Genomic DNA, 13,933 nt, shown 5'->3' with positions numbered 1-13,933 from the left:
CCAGCAGCTAGTATAAGGCTGAGCTGTGAGGAAGACAGGAAGAGTAGAACTACTCATGTGATACTCAGGAGACAATCAGCTATTGTGGTTATGGATACAAGTACAAACCCTTTGTTTGTACTTGTATTTGTACAAATATTACCTTGTGCATCCCTCTTCAAACCCCTTGATAGCTAGCATGGATCCCTCAGGACCTATGTTGTCATACAAATGCTAGTATGATACTGACTTTTACCCTCACCATACATCTTGGATGGCAAATAGCTATTAGTCTCTAGGGCTAGAATGCTGCAGGCATCAGCCATCTCCCCCTGTCAACTGCTCCCACCCGCATGCCCCTGCTCCCAAAATCATAGAGCTGCCAACCCACAAAGGGGAATTCTACACTGCTTGTACATCTCCCTTACTCCCTCTCTGCATGTACCAGCCATTATTGCCTAACGCTTGTGAGGTTTTTGGTTTCTTAGGGTGTGCATTATCTGTGACATTATTTGGCTCTCAGGACTACAGGAATTGGCCCTAAATCCATCCCAGGAAAAACAAATGAGGGAGATGACCATATAGGGAGCAGGTTGTTTTGAATTAATTGCATATACAGTCTTAGTCACTCTTTCAACAAAATAAATTACTTTCCATAATAATTTAAATAATTATTCATAGGTTCTTTCATATATCTTGTCTCATCTGGCAGTGATTGAAAACATACAGGGGAGGGGGCAGGGAGGAATCCTGGTCCCTTTGAAGTCAATGGCAAAACTCCTACAGGCCTATATGGGGCCAGGATTTCACCTTGTATTTATATAGCTTCGAGGAGAATTGTGGACTGAACTTTGTCCCTTGAAAAAAACAAGGCTCATGTGTGAAATGTATATATGCATTGGTATGTCCTCAGTGTAATTAACACCCACATTGCTATGTGCTCAGAACCACAAAATCTCCTCTCTAAACTGGTTTTACTACTGGAAATTCTTTTCCTATTCTTTGTGAAAATTGTTCAGAGTATCGCCTCAATAGCTCCTCTCTCTTTCATATTGTCTGAGTATTTTTGCTGTGGATTTTTGCAGGGGCTAGCACTGGCTCATTTTGTATGGATTGCACCTTTACAAGTGGTGCTACTGATGGGACTGCTGTTGGAGATGTTAGGGCCCTCAGCATTTTGTGGATTTGGCTTTCTGATAATCGTGGCCCTTTCCCAAGCCTGGTTAGGACGAATGATGATGAAGTACAGGTGACAAAATTTTAAAGATGTTCTAAATAATTGTATGTTTTCACAAGGCATATTGCTTTATGAGATTTATGGTCCTCACTTAAAAATGTTACTCCATTAGAGTCTGCTCTTCTGAGGACAGGATTACAAAAAAAGATATCTGAAGTAAAGAAAACACAATAGAAGCACTTGGAGAAAAGTAGAAAAATATTATTGGGCTAATGCTGATGTGTTTCTTTAATTGACTAATACATTAATAATTAATTGGTAGTCTTACAATTCGTTTGTAAGATTATTTCACATATGGGGAATATTACTGACTGAAATCAATGGGGCTCCATGGTGAGTAAATAAGCACAAAATCTGGTCTTGTTTCCAAATCTCGGTATTTATATAGGTTTTGGTTGGTTGCTTTGCAACTGTGTTTATAGCCATCACCTTGCAAAGCAAGATCTCAACTTTTTTTTGCCTCTTCATGAAATAAATAAAATTGAAAGAAAAATGGAGGAAGTCAGAGGGAAATAATAGAAGGAAAACAGATTAAAAAGCAAACTGGAGAGTGGGAGAGCAGGGACACACACCAGAATACAGAACATAAGATACAAAAATGACTTTAGTAAAGTTCGTTGAGCCAAATTCATCCCCAAAGTCAATGGAGGTTCCTCCTTGAAGACAGTGGAGTTCATCCAGGGCTGAATTTAGTCCCTTTTTCTTAATGAAAATGTTTAAAAATAAAATCGAATTCTAAAGATAAAGAGATACTATTGTGAACATAAACAAAGCCAAACCTTACTCACCTTACACTGGAATTCCCACTGATATGTCACATATGAGTAAAATGAGCACAATTTGCCCCATAAAATGGCAGAAAAGGCATGACCCTGCATTCCTTGTGAACATCACTTGCCTCTTAATCAGAATTTGGAGGGTGCAAAGAATGTAGGGTCAGGGTCTTATTTATTAACATTGAATGTGTAAATATTAAAAATTAAGTTTTTAATATGAGGAAAGTAGTGAGAAATTTTATAAAATATTAAGACTCACTATCAATTATGTGAGTCATACTTCCTAGAGTTTGTTTTCTTCATAATGCATTAATTATTAGTCTTTTAATGCACAGTATTGTTCACTATTATTATTTAATGCCTTATTATTTTACAGAGACAGGAGGGCAGGAAAGACAAATGAGAGACTTGTGATCACCTCAGAAATCATTGAGAATATACAGTCAGTTAAAGCTTATTGTTGGGAAGATGCAATGGAAAAAATGATTGAAAGCCTTCGAGAGTAAGTGTATTCATTTGTCAGTCTCATTTCTATAAGGTTAAAAAAAGATTAAAATTCTTAAATGCCTATGAATAGCATCCGTGGTTACATTAGTTAGGAAACAAGACACATAAATATTCATCCTTCATAAACAGGCCATCAGCAGGGAGTGGGAGGAACATTCCCTCGCTGTGGTTTCATTTTTCCCCAATTTATCAAGTGCATTATGGAAGCTTTCTGACCTGTTTTTTGCTTTCTCCAAAGCATTTGATATAAGCAACCCTTAATGACAGGGCATGAGTGGAGATGGTCCATTGGTCTGTTATTTCTTGCTGTATAAAGCAACTAGCCCCCTCAGATGGTGTTTCATGTATTATAAAAGGAATGCAGATAAAAACTCCTTTTCGGGGCTTGGAAACAACTTTTTTTCCATCTCTAAAACTTTGATGGTTATGGAAAAATAATCGGAAGACCTGACTGCTTAGCTATTCCTCACCCTACAAAAAAAATGGTGTGTGTGTTTATGATTATTCAGGGCTTTCTTCCAGTTCTGAAGCAGAGGTATGAATCCTCTGTATCTATTTTGCATGGACTTCATTAAAGACCCCTTCAAATCTTGTAATACAAGGCTGTTGGGGTCATGTCATGTTCAAGAATTAGAAGTACTCCTGCTTTACATGGCCATACGGAATTTATAAGTGTGATAATCTGGGAAATCTTTGTGCTGCCCATTTTAACTTCCAGAGCTGAAAGTATAAATCACTACAGTTTGAACCACAGAGCCAGGCTCCCTACAGGAGAGCTGTAACAAATTCATAACCAGCACAGATCAGGCATGGGGAGGAGGAAGGGACATAACACATGTGGTCCAGTGGCTTACTCTTGCGTCAAACCTATCGGAGTAGTGCATCTAGTCCCACAGAAAGAATAGGAATTAAGCTTCAGGTGTGTGGCTGGGAAAATAACAAAAAAGAACAGAAGAAATGTAAGGACCATATTTCATGTAAATAAAAGGAATGAAATAATATTATTACCCAAACATGTCCTTATTGTTCAGCTGCTTATGTTTTGCCTTTTAAAAGGTAACCCATAAAAAGTGCAGCGCTTGTTTCTTTCAGTGCAGAGAAGTCCTTGAAAATGATGGTACCTGTAATCTATTTGATTTAATATGGGCTGAGAGGCTGAGTTTGGATCCAGATCTGAATTAGGGTTGGCTGAGGTTCAGATTCCAGGTTGAATCAAGGCTAGGTCTTAGATCTCATAGAGCCAAAAACTCATGAGTTGTTCTTGTGAGATTTGGGCCAAACCTTGTAAGTACTAAAGAAATGAACAGAGACGTATATCCCTACAACTGAATGTTGCACAAATCTGTAGAACCCTGTTGGTTTAATAACTCGTGTTAAGTTATGTATGACATTTCTTTAAGAGGAAATGGCAGAAATGTCATGAAATCATCTTACCTCACATACACTTTCTTCCCTCTTGGGCCACCCCACAGAGCAGCAAATGGGGCCTTGACCCTGTTCATCTACACACCAGCCAACAGTGCTAGCTACCCTGAAAGTGTGTAGCGCAGGCACACTCTGCCAGAATGATATGGCTCTTCACTGCCACCAACACAGGCTGTGCCTTAAAGGCACAGATGAGCTCATACTAATGGTAAATCCCCTCCACAACAGGCATCTGACCAACACCTCTACACATCCCTGAAATGCCAGAGAAGTGGCACAGCCTCTGTAACAAATCAAGATGTCCAGACAGCTTAAAAAAAAAAATCTGGGGTCTGGCAGAGCAAGAGAGGAAGTGAATTCCAAAAATTCAGGTGCCCTCATAGGAAAAAAAAAATCATCACCACCATCTTTTGAGCAGTCCCCTCTCATTTAAAACAAGGCAATTTGGGCATCTACGCTGTTTACAACTGTTTCAATAGGATGTGAAAACACAGTTAGTCTCCCAGGCAAGCTTGTTCCAAACCATTTTGGATTTTAAAAGGTTAGTGAGCTTCTAGAGACACAGAATTCCTATTACTAAACATCCTGGGAGCTCCAGTGACGAGAAACATCTGATGACGTATATTCACTGAATGATTAAACTCAGACATCTAAGGTTGAAATAGTGGGATAAAGGGTGCCTATTTCTATCATTTTATGGCACTGCTATCAGAAAGCTCCTTGCAGTTTAGCACAAGGAGATAAGAAACTGTTGTTCTCTAATGTGTTTCACATAGTTCTAGTGGGGTTTTTTTCTACACACCTACAAAGCAGCGCTTTTTGTGTTATACACTTCCTTCCCGCATCCCACCCCCAAATTCAGGTTTTTCCTAGGGATTTAGTTTCCTTCTTTTAACTTTAATCCCTGGTGCTTCTCTTCTCTCCCTCCCCCTTCCCTCTTTTCCTCTCAATTCTTTGACTCTTTGTATTGTTGCTGTACTTGACAAACTTATGTTTGCTAAAAACTTTTATAAAAGGGTCTCTTCTGCTGGCAGTTCTCCAAAGCAGCATATCAGTTGATCTAAATTTTCCATTTTCTATGGATGCCATCACTAAGAAAGATGTACAAAACCTAACTTATCTAGAAGGGAGTAGCCTCAGCTCCCTGTTGCTGTTAAATCCACATGAAGATAATGGGCCCAATCCCTGTCCTCAGTAAGAATTTTATCTCAATAAAGACAGAGGGCCAAATCCCACTCTCCTGCCAGAGAAAGGCTGGAAGACTGGGAAAGTCCCTGAATTTCCTCCAAATCATCCTGGACAAGCTTTTCCCACTACAGAACAGATAGGGGTATGATGCTCCTTGCTGGCAACGAGTTGTAGAGAAACCCTACCCTTTTCAGAACATTAGCTCAGGGACTGAGCCCCTCTCTATTAGGTTCTGGACCTCCCTGCCCATAACTGTGGTAACATGACTCCTTTAAGAGTTATGCTTCTTTTGATTTCTCAAGCATGCCTGGCCCAAGGCCCCCTCGGGGCAAATTTGACAGGGGAGTAAGATGCCATGTGAGAGATTTCTGACAACTATCTTTGTGGGAATAATCTTGTGGCTTTGTAGGGGATAACACCTTGGTAAGTGACTTATTTCAGCCACTCTCTATCCCTGCCCAGCCATGCTGCTCAAAACTGCAGGCTCCTAATTTATAGAGATTAGTGGCTAAAGTCACAAAATGATTTTGGTGCCCAACTTCTATTTTAGGTGCCTAAATCTCAGAATCAGGCTCCACTGGGATTCATAATCCCCTCTCAGATGCTGCTGAACCCTGTAGGCACCTAAACTCACTCAGTGCCTACATTTTTGCAGTAAAATTTCCATAGGATCCTATGTTTCTGCCTGTGAGCATGCACACTGCAGCCCCAGGCCAGGCATCTGGACACATAAGCCCCAGAGTGATGCAGAAACTAGGGGAAGATAGGTGCTTCTTTGCTTAACTTGCCTGTGTGGCCTGATCCAGTAAGTGAGCTGAGAGCTCGCCTACCAAACCTCCCGCATAACTTTTAGTACAGTGATTAGGACTGGCCCTGTGTCTCCCACCCCTTCCACGTGAATGACTCTGTAGCCTTGCCCTGAGAGCATTCTTCCTTTCTCTCTCTCATTATTGAGCCACAGTGCACCCTTCAACAGGAGAGAGTGAGGGAGTCCAGCATCAGAATATCCCATAGCCCAGTGAACTCACCTGAGAGGTGACAGATCCCTGTTCAAATTCTTCTCCCCCCAGGTGGAGGAGGGGCTTGAACTGCGGGTCTCCCACATCACAGATGAGAACTCTACCCACTGGCTAAAAGTTATGAGAGATCCGCCCTCCCGGCCACACTGCTTCTTGTAAAAACAGCATAGGCACCTAATGCCAAGAGAGGGCTGGCAGCTGAGAATCCCAAGCAGAGGGAGGTGCCTTCCTGCAGCCCAGGCTTAGGTGCCTATCTCCAAGAGACGAGTGGGGCTTAGCACACACCTCTTAGTTTGGCACCTCCATTGGCTAGTTTAGGCAGGGAGCTGCCTGGAATGCTGGCTTTTGTGAATCCCATTCTAAGGCACCTGTCTCTCCCTGTTCATTGTATAGGGAGTCTAGGCACCTAATCCCAGCTTTGTGAATCCCAGTGATTTTTTAGGCACCTAAAAGTTAGGCATGATAACGCTGAGCATTCCCATGTTTCTTTGTGAATCTAACTATAGCTGTACATGATTTTAGGAGTCTGAGGGAACAGGGGATGGTGCTGTTTGGTCCACATTTTGTCAGAGGGAAAGGAATTGAGCCTATTTTTGTGAGTTTACCTGCATTCCCAAAGCAGCAAGCGTGATCTAACTCAGTAAAGACTTCAGAGCTAGGCCCAAGACAAAAGAGAGTAGTTTGTATTGTTGGGTTCAATATCCAACTTTTTGTCTGTATTCATCTATGACTTTGATCAGACTTGTGTTAAAAACACCACAAGCAAATATTTTGCTAAGATTTTCAGACTTGCTTTATGCTTAAATATCCAACACCAGCTTCTCATAATAGATCAATTACTCGGAAAGCATACATTTCCAGAAAAAAATCTCCTGTCCAGCCGGCACTGCAGATCTCTCATCTACAACACGGCTCTCATTTGCCTACATTGCACTCACTTCTCTTGTGACACGTCCATTGACTTCTTAATCAGATGCTGGTTTCTTGAAATGTTTTCTGAATCCTACTGCCATGTTTTCAATGAAAACATTTTTACATTTTTCCTATAATGCTTGTACATCAAACTTTGGACACGGCAGTTGATTAACATGCAGGCTTCTTTTCTCTGGAAATATTTGAGAGCACACATACTTGAGTTGAGATATCCTGGAAAGAAGTAGAAATGGTAAAGGTGCAGTTGCAAGAACAGGAGATTTTCTGAACATAAATTTCTGATGGACAGACATGGTTATTTGCATGGTATATCATTGCCAGAGAGAAAGTGTTTATAGAAATAGCAAGCATCACTGGGAGTGAAGGCTTGAGTCCCTATCCATCTCCAAACAAAAGATATACACTTGTTTCTAGCTTACCTCACCTTTCCCACAGTCTAGTTTTATTAACAAAAAGGTAATGCCAAAATAACACTACATGACCCCTAGCCTTGGCTTGCTGCTTTAGGGTTTTTTCTCCCAGGACCTGTCCATCTCACGCGCTCATTCTACCAGAGGACTACTTCACCTCTTTATATTCAGGGTATAGTCTAGTGAGACACACCTACCACTCAGTATTAATTAATCTGCAGCATTCGGTATGGTTCCAACAGTTACTAATAGATCAGGGCAACAGGAGAATCCTGTTTCTGAGTTACAGAAAGATACATTTGAATATACCCACATCCCCAGAAAAAAAATTTATATGCCCTGTCCATTTTAAACTCTGTTATGCTAGATGTTGGAGTATTTTATATGAAGACAGAATATAGATTTAGTCGGCAAAATTATGCCCTGAGAAATGCCAGTGGGAGTTGCATAAGTGTATCTACTTCCCTTCCCTTAAGCTTTCACACTAATAGTAGGAACTGGGTCACTTCTTCAGTAGTCTTGGAAAGAAATCACTAAATTTTTCACCCACCTTTCTGTCACTATGAGCAATGAATCTTTACACTTCTTTTTTTTTTTTTTGACAGAGCTGAACTGAAACTGACCCGAAAAGCTGCATATGTGAGATATTTCAACAGTTCAGCCTTCTTCTTCTCAGGTTTTTTTGTGGTGTTTTTGGCTGTGCTTCCCTATGCGCTGGAGCATGGAATTATCCTCCGACAAATATTTACCACCATCTCATTCTGCATTGTTCTTCGAATGACAATCACCAGGCAATTCCCCTGGGCTGTGCAAACATGGTATGACTCTCTTGGAGCAATCAACAAAATACAGGTACGGTACATAAACGAATATCCTTCCAGATACAAAACCTAATCCTTTATAGTACCTTATTTTGTCAGTCCATCATCAAAAGCACACAGCATTGATGTACTTTCATCATATAACATGAATTGCTTTTATGGCACTTCATTAAATGTTGTAAGTCTTAGCATTTTGCATATAGTTCCCCAGTCAATATATAAAAAAAGATTTTCTGATCTAAAGTCACCTCAGAACCACACTCAGAACCACACTGTTTAAAAGGGAAGCACTTCCAAGTTATTGCCTCTTGCCTATTGAATAAATCTTTCAGCAGAATTTAAACATGACAAGGGGCAGTCCTACGATTGTTGCATACCTCAAACACCCACTGATTTCAACAATAATTTTGGATGTATGCAGTGAATTCAAGATGGGATCTTATGGGATGGATCATTTTAAAATGCAGTTTCTGATCTCTCTTGGAATTCTTATATTGTTTTTTGTCCAAATCTCATCAGCTCTCTCAATTTTTTTTGTTAAAGTTATTTAATACAATACATTTTTATAATTAATGTGATAAGAATGTGAGCTAGTACTTATAGATAGACCTGAATCATAATATGGAATTAGAACAGTCCTAAACTGGCTTTTTTGTTTGTTTGGGTTGAGCAGGGGAATGGGAGAAAGAGAGGACCAGGGACAAAAGAGGGTTGGACAGGAGAGATTCTGATCTGGATTTCATGGTGGTCTGATCTCTGCACTTTGCAAAGGGTCAAATCTAAACTGGAGTGTTTGAGATCCAGATCTATGACAGGAAGAACAAACTCCACACTTGACCAGGGCAGGAAGGGTTTAAAGGTCTGTCTGTAGGGTTGCCCCCTGGAATCAGGCCCTATCTCCCGGAGGCTCCTGAAGCCAAACTTGGAGATTTTAGGCGATGAAAGTCTGGTGGCACAGTGGGGCTAAGGCAGGCTCCCTGCCTGCCCTGACTCCATGCTGCTCCAGAAAGTGGCTGGCACATCCCTGTGGCCCCTTGGGGGAGGGGGGGAGGTGACAGGCAGCCCCGTGTGCTGCCCCCATCCCCAGCTCCGACTCTACAGCTCTCATTGGCTGCAAACTGTGGCCAATGGGAGCTGTGGGGGAAGCATTTGTGGGCACGGGCAGCGCGCAGAGCTCCCCCCCCCAGGGGCCGTAGGGACATGCCAGCCACTTCTGGGACCGGCGTGGGGCAAGGGCTGGTAGGGAGCCCACCTTAGCCCCACTGTGCCGCTGCCTGGGAGCCGCCTGAGGTAAGCACCTCCCGACTGGAGCCTGCACCCTGCACCCCCTCCTTCACTCCAACCCCCTATCCCAGCCCCCTCCTTCACCCAAACTCCCTCCCAGATCCTGCACCCCAATCCCTTGCTCCAGCCTTGAGCCCCCTCGAGCACCCAAACTCCCTCCCAGAGCTTGCATGCTGCACCTCCTCCTGAACCCCAACCCCCTGCACCAGGCTCAGCTCAGAGCCCCCTCCCACACTCCGAATCCCTCGGCCCCACCCCTCAGCCCAGAGTCTGCACCCCCTCCTGCACTCCAACCCCCTGCCATAGCCCGATGAAAATGAGTGAGGGTGGAGGAGAGCGAGCGACGGAGGGAGGGGGGATTGAGCGAGTGGGGCGGGGCCTCAGAGAAGGGGGGCAGGGATGGGGCCTCTGGACAGAAGCAGGGCAGGGGGTGCGGCAGGGGTGTTTGGGTTTGTGTGATTAGACAGTTGGCAACCCTATCTGTCTGGCTGACAGGGAGTGAAGCTGTCCTTGCCTAAATCACCATATAGGTACTACCCAAAGAATAAATGTAGGTGCCTAAGACTCTAGTCCTACAAATACTCACTCATGTGAGTAACTTCATGCATATGTGTTGTCTCATTCTGTATGTGCTTAAATACCATACTCGATCAGAGCCTAAGCTGGCAAAATTTGGCCCCAGGACCTTAAAGAAGGCATTGGGGGGTAGAGGAGCCTTCAGCTCTCCCCTTTAAAAAAGGAAAATGGAACTTAAATAGAATAACTGTATTATATGAACTTTACAATTTTAATAATTCTTTAGTAAAGCCAGGGAACGCAAAAGTTAATTTTCCTACAGCAACATTAGCTTAACCAAATTACACACATACACTATTTCTATTCCTATTTTGTCTGTTAAGTGTATGCCATAAAATAATATTAGTGCAATGCTGCTGAAGAAGCCTTAATTTTTGCCTTCTCTGACTTCTACCATTTTAATTATAGAACCATAAAGCTGCAGTAGCAAAGATCTGTTATATAACTTTCCTTGTTGGTGGATATACCTTGCTAATTAACTCAATTTTTTTGCGGTCATGGGGTAAGAGAGAAAGAACAGATAAGTGGTTTATTTCTTTGCTTACCAATATTTCTAACTATTTGTTTAACAAGGATTTTGACTGGTTACATGACATTGCCCAATGTAAGCCCTTAAAACCAAGGATATACCAAGTTTTTATAATCACTCTTAATCAGATTCTGATGCCCATACAGTAAGTTTCCACTGGTGGTGACAGAATCTCCATCTTCACAAGCAACTTCCTTGTGCTTCCAACAGATAAGGAAACACACTACACACAAAACATATTCATCTCCCTTGCACTAGAACACAAAAATACAATGATAAGACTGAATACCAGCTAATGCTGCTGAAGTTGATATAAATGCACTGGTTAACTGTGCTGTGTATTATCTGTTTGTGTGTGATGGTTTAGTCTAATGCTCTTTGCTGTAATCTATTGTCATTGCATTTACAGGATTTCTTGCAAAAAGAAGAATATAAAACTCTGGAGTATAATTTAACAACAACTGGTGTTGAGCTGGAAAAAGTAACAGCCTTCTGGGATGAGGTTAGAACTTAAACCAAACAAAATAAAATTACTAGAAATATTTTTTAATTTCAGATTTTTTCCCATTAATTACATAGAATAAATTACAGGGGTCGGCAACCTTTCAGAAGTGGTGTGCCGAGTCTTCATTTATTCACTCTAATTTAAGGTTTCGCGTGCCAGTAATACATTTTAATGTTTTTAGAAGGTCTTTTTCTATAAGTCTATAATATATAACTAAACTATTGTTGTATGTAAAGTAAATAAGATTTTTAAAATGTTTAAGAAGCTTCATTTAAAATTAAATTAAAATTCAAAGCCCCCCAGACCGGTGGCCAGGACCCGGGCAGCATAAGTGCCACTGAAAATCAGCTTGTGTGCCGCCTTTGGCACGCGTGCCATAGGTTGCCTACCCCTGGGATAAAACAAAACAAAATAACCCCCCACAACCTTTTTCTGGATCATCTGTTCTAATCCAAGGCCCCTGCCCTAGTTTAGGATTGCCTGATGACCAATCCCTTAGTTAGGGAAAACTTGCTCTCTCCATTGGCTGCCCACACTCATTAGGGAAGACTGCTTTCTGGGGCATGTGATGGGTGAGAAAGTGCACTACCTTGGGAAAAATCACATTTAAATGTCAAATTACGCCAAGATGGACATTTTGGAGGAAGCATTTTGTTTGCATTTTGGCAGCATCTCACTGGTTATTCCCAATTGACACCAGCATGGGAGCAGAATCAGTCTCCAAAACTGTATTGACGCTGGAAAAACAGCAAAGTTAAAGGTGCCTGCACTTATCCCCCAACTTTAGTAAAAAGCCAAGTTTATTGTAAAGATCATTAATAAATTTATTATTTTAAAAATGTAATAATGAAATCATGTAGATCTAAGAAAACAAATGTTAGAGTAAGTGCATACTTTTCTTACCTGGATTAAAAAAAAAATACAGCTCGACAGTATTGTATATGTATCTGCATATGTCTGTCTTCTGTTTATTGCCTGTCTAATGTTTTTGCAGGGAATTGGGGAGATATTTGTAAAAGCAAAGCAGGGGAGCAGAAAAGTTTCCAGCAATGATAATAATCTCCTCTTTAGTAACTTTCCACTTCATGGCACTCCTGTTCTTAAAGATATCAACTTTAAAATTGAGAAAGGAGAGCTGTTAACTGTTTCTGGATCTACTGGGGCAGGCAAGGTATTCCAATTTCTACCTCAGTGATAAAATATAAAATATTGTTTGGCAAAAGTGTTTTATAATATGGTTAAATTGTTGTTGTTTTTACTATAATATGGTATTAATTTACTGCAATATACCTGATTATCTTCTTCCCATGCTATGCCCTCTGCCTAAGCTATGTCAAAGCCTCTAGTTTGACTGGAACGGCCAAAGGACTTCTATTGTATTTTTAGCGCTAGGGCAATATACTAGAGTATATATAGGCCGTATACAAGTAAATACAACCTCAAATATTGCGTTCCTAAGTCAGAAGCTGGTTAGCTAATTGTTTTTGATCCAATCTTGATTTTCTTTTATTATATTCACTGGTTAAAATCCTTGGTCCATTGAAGTCAATGGAAAAACTCCCATCAGCTTCAATCTCAAGCATTATTTTTAAGTATTGATACCAGTGGGAATTGCATTGTAGACTGGGCATAATAAGATACAAGTATGAAAAAGTTACTGCTAATGTTTTTGACTGTATGTGAAGCAGGGACACAACATTTTAATCAGAAACTAACAGAAGAACAATTTTGACATGTTATTCCAGTCACTTTTAGCCTAATGTGGTTATTCCCCTTGATCCAGTATTTATAATCTTAAACTAACAATTTAAATAAAATATGGTTTCATAGATTCCGAGGCCAGAAGGGATCACTGTGATCATCTAGTCTTACCTCCTGCATAACACAGGCGATAGAACTTTCCTGAAATAATCCCTGTTTGAACTAGAATATATATCTTTTAGAAAAAAACATTCAATCTTGATTTAAAAATTACTACTGATGAAGAATCTGCCACAACCCTTTGTAAATTGTTCCAGTGGATAATTACCCTCAATGATAGTGTTCATCTGGAGAATCCATTTCCTTGAGTTACTTAAAACAATAATCTAATATACAAGAATTTAGGAAAAGGAAAGCTTTTTTCCCCAAAACATTTAATCTTTATTGTCCTTCTTTTGGCTAAAGTTATTATTGGCTCATCAATGTATAACCAAAACCCACGAACCACAGAAACAGAATATACGATGTTATTTTTGTCTATAATTGGTATCTGCAAAAGGCATTTTTCTGGACTTGGAAAACCGCAGAAGCGTGACAACTTTTTAGGAGTGTTTTACCAGCAGACACTTTAGTTTGAGCAAATTAAAAGTTATATTAGAGACATAGGATTAAAGCAAACAGGTAGATGCTAGATGTGTGAAACACACTAAATGCTTAATCCTATGAAATACTGGACCTAGTGTTTAACCTGGTGAAGCAGGCATTTGGAGAACTGAGCCTCTGGGACAGGGGAATGATATACCACACAAGATTCTCCAGGAATATTTTACTGTCTGTCAAACTTCCTCTGAACTTCACGCCATAAAATTGTGACTTAAGAAGATTTATGGAGTTTTTGGCCACCAAGTCCCAGCTATGCTGATTATTTATTAGTGATAAGAATACCATTAGAGTGCCTCTTGTAACATATATTTCCTTGTATTTCTCAATTCTGTTCTTTGATCAGGTAGCCAACACAGTGTAGGCAAGGTTACTACTAGCTA

At 40.7% G+C, this 13,933-nt stretch overlaps 1 protein-coding gene across 4 annotated transcripts in view; it reads left to right on the top strand.

Annotated features, from left to right (window-relative positions):
* CFTR (CF transmembrane conductance regulator) overlaps positions 1-13,933 on the top strand; it is a 133,855-nt gene that overhangs the window by 30,552 nt on the left and 89,370 nt on the right. For all 4 annotated transcript variants that reach the window (XM_065556138.1, XM_065556128.1, XM_065556140.1 and 1 more), the window contains exons 6-10: positions 1,065-1,228; positions 2,369-2,494; positions 8,080-8,326; positions 11,094-11,186; positions 12,184-12,360. In XM_065556138.1, coding sequence (XP_065412210.1) covers positions 1,065-1,228; positions 2,369-2,494; positions 8,080-8,326; positions 11,094-11,186; positions 12,184-12,360 — 807 coding nt within the window. The remainder of the gene's footprint in view (positions 1-1,064; positions 1,229-2,368; positions 2,495-8,079; positions 8,327-11,093; positions 11,187-12,183; positions 12,361-13,933) is intronic.

This window comes from Chrysemys picta, chromosome 1, assembly GCF_011386835.1.
Source record: "Chrysemys picta bellii isolate R12L10 chromosome 1, ASM1138683v2, whole genome shotgun sequence".
Lineage (NCBI taxonomy): Eukaryota > Metazoa > Chordata > Testudines > Emydidae > Chrysemys > Chrysemys picta.
Note: the sequence above shows the minus strand (reverse complement) of the source record. Positions and strands in the feature narration are given on the sequence as shown.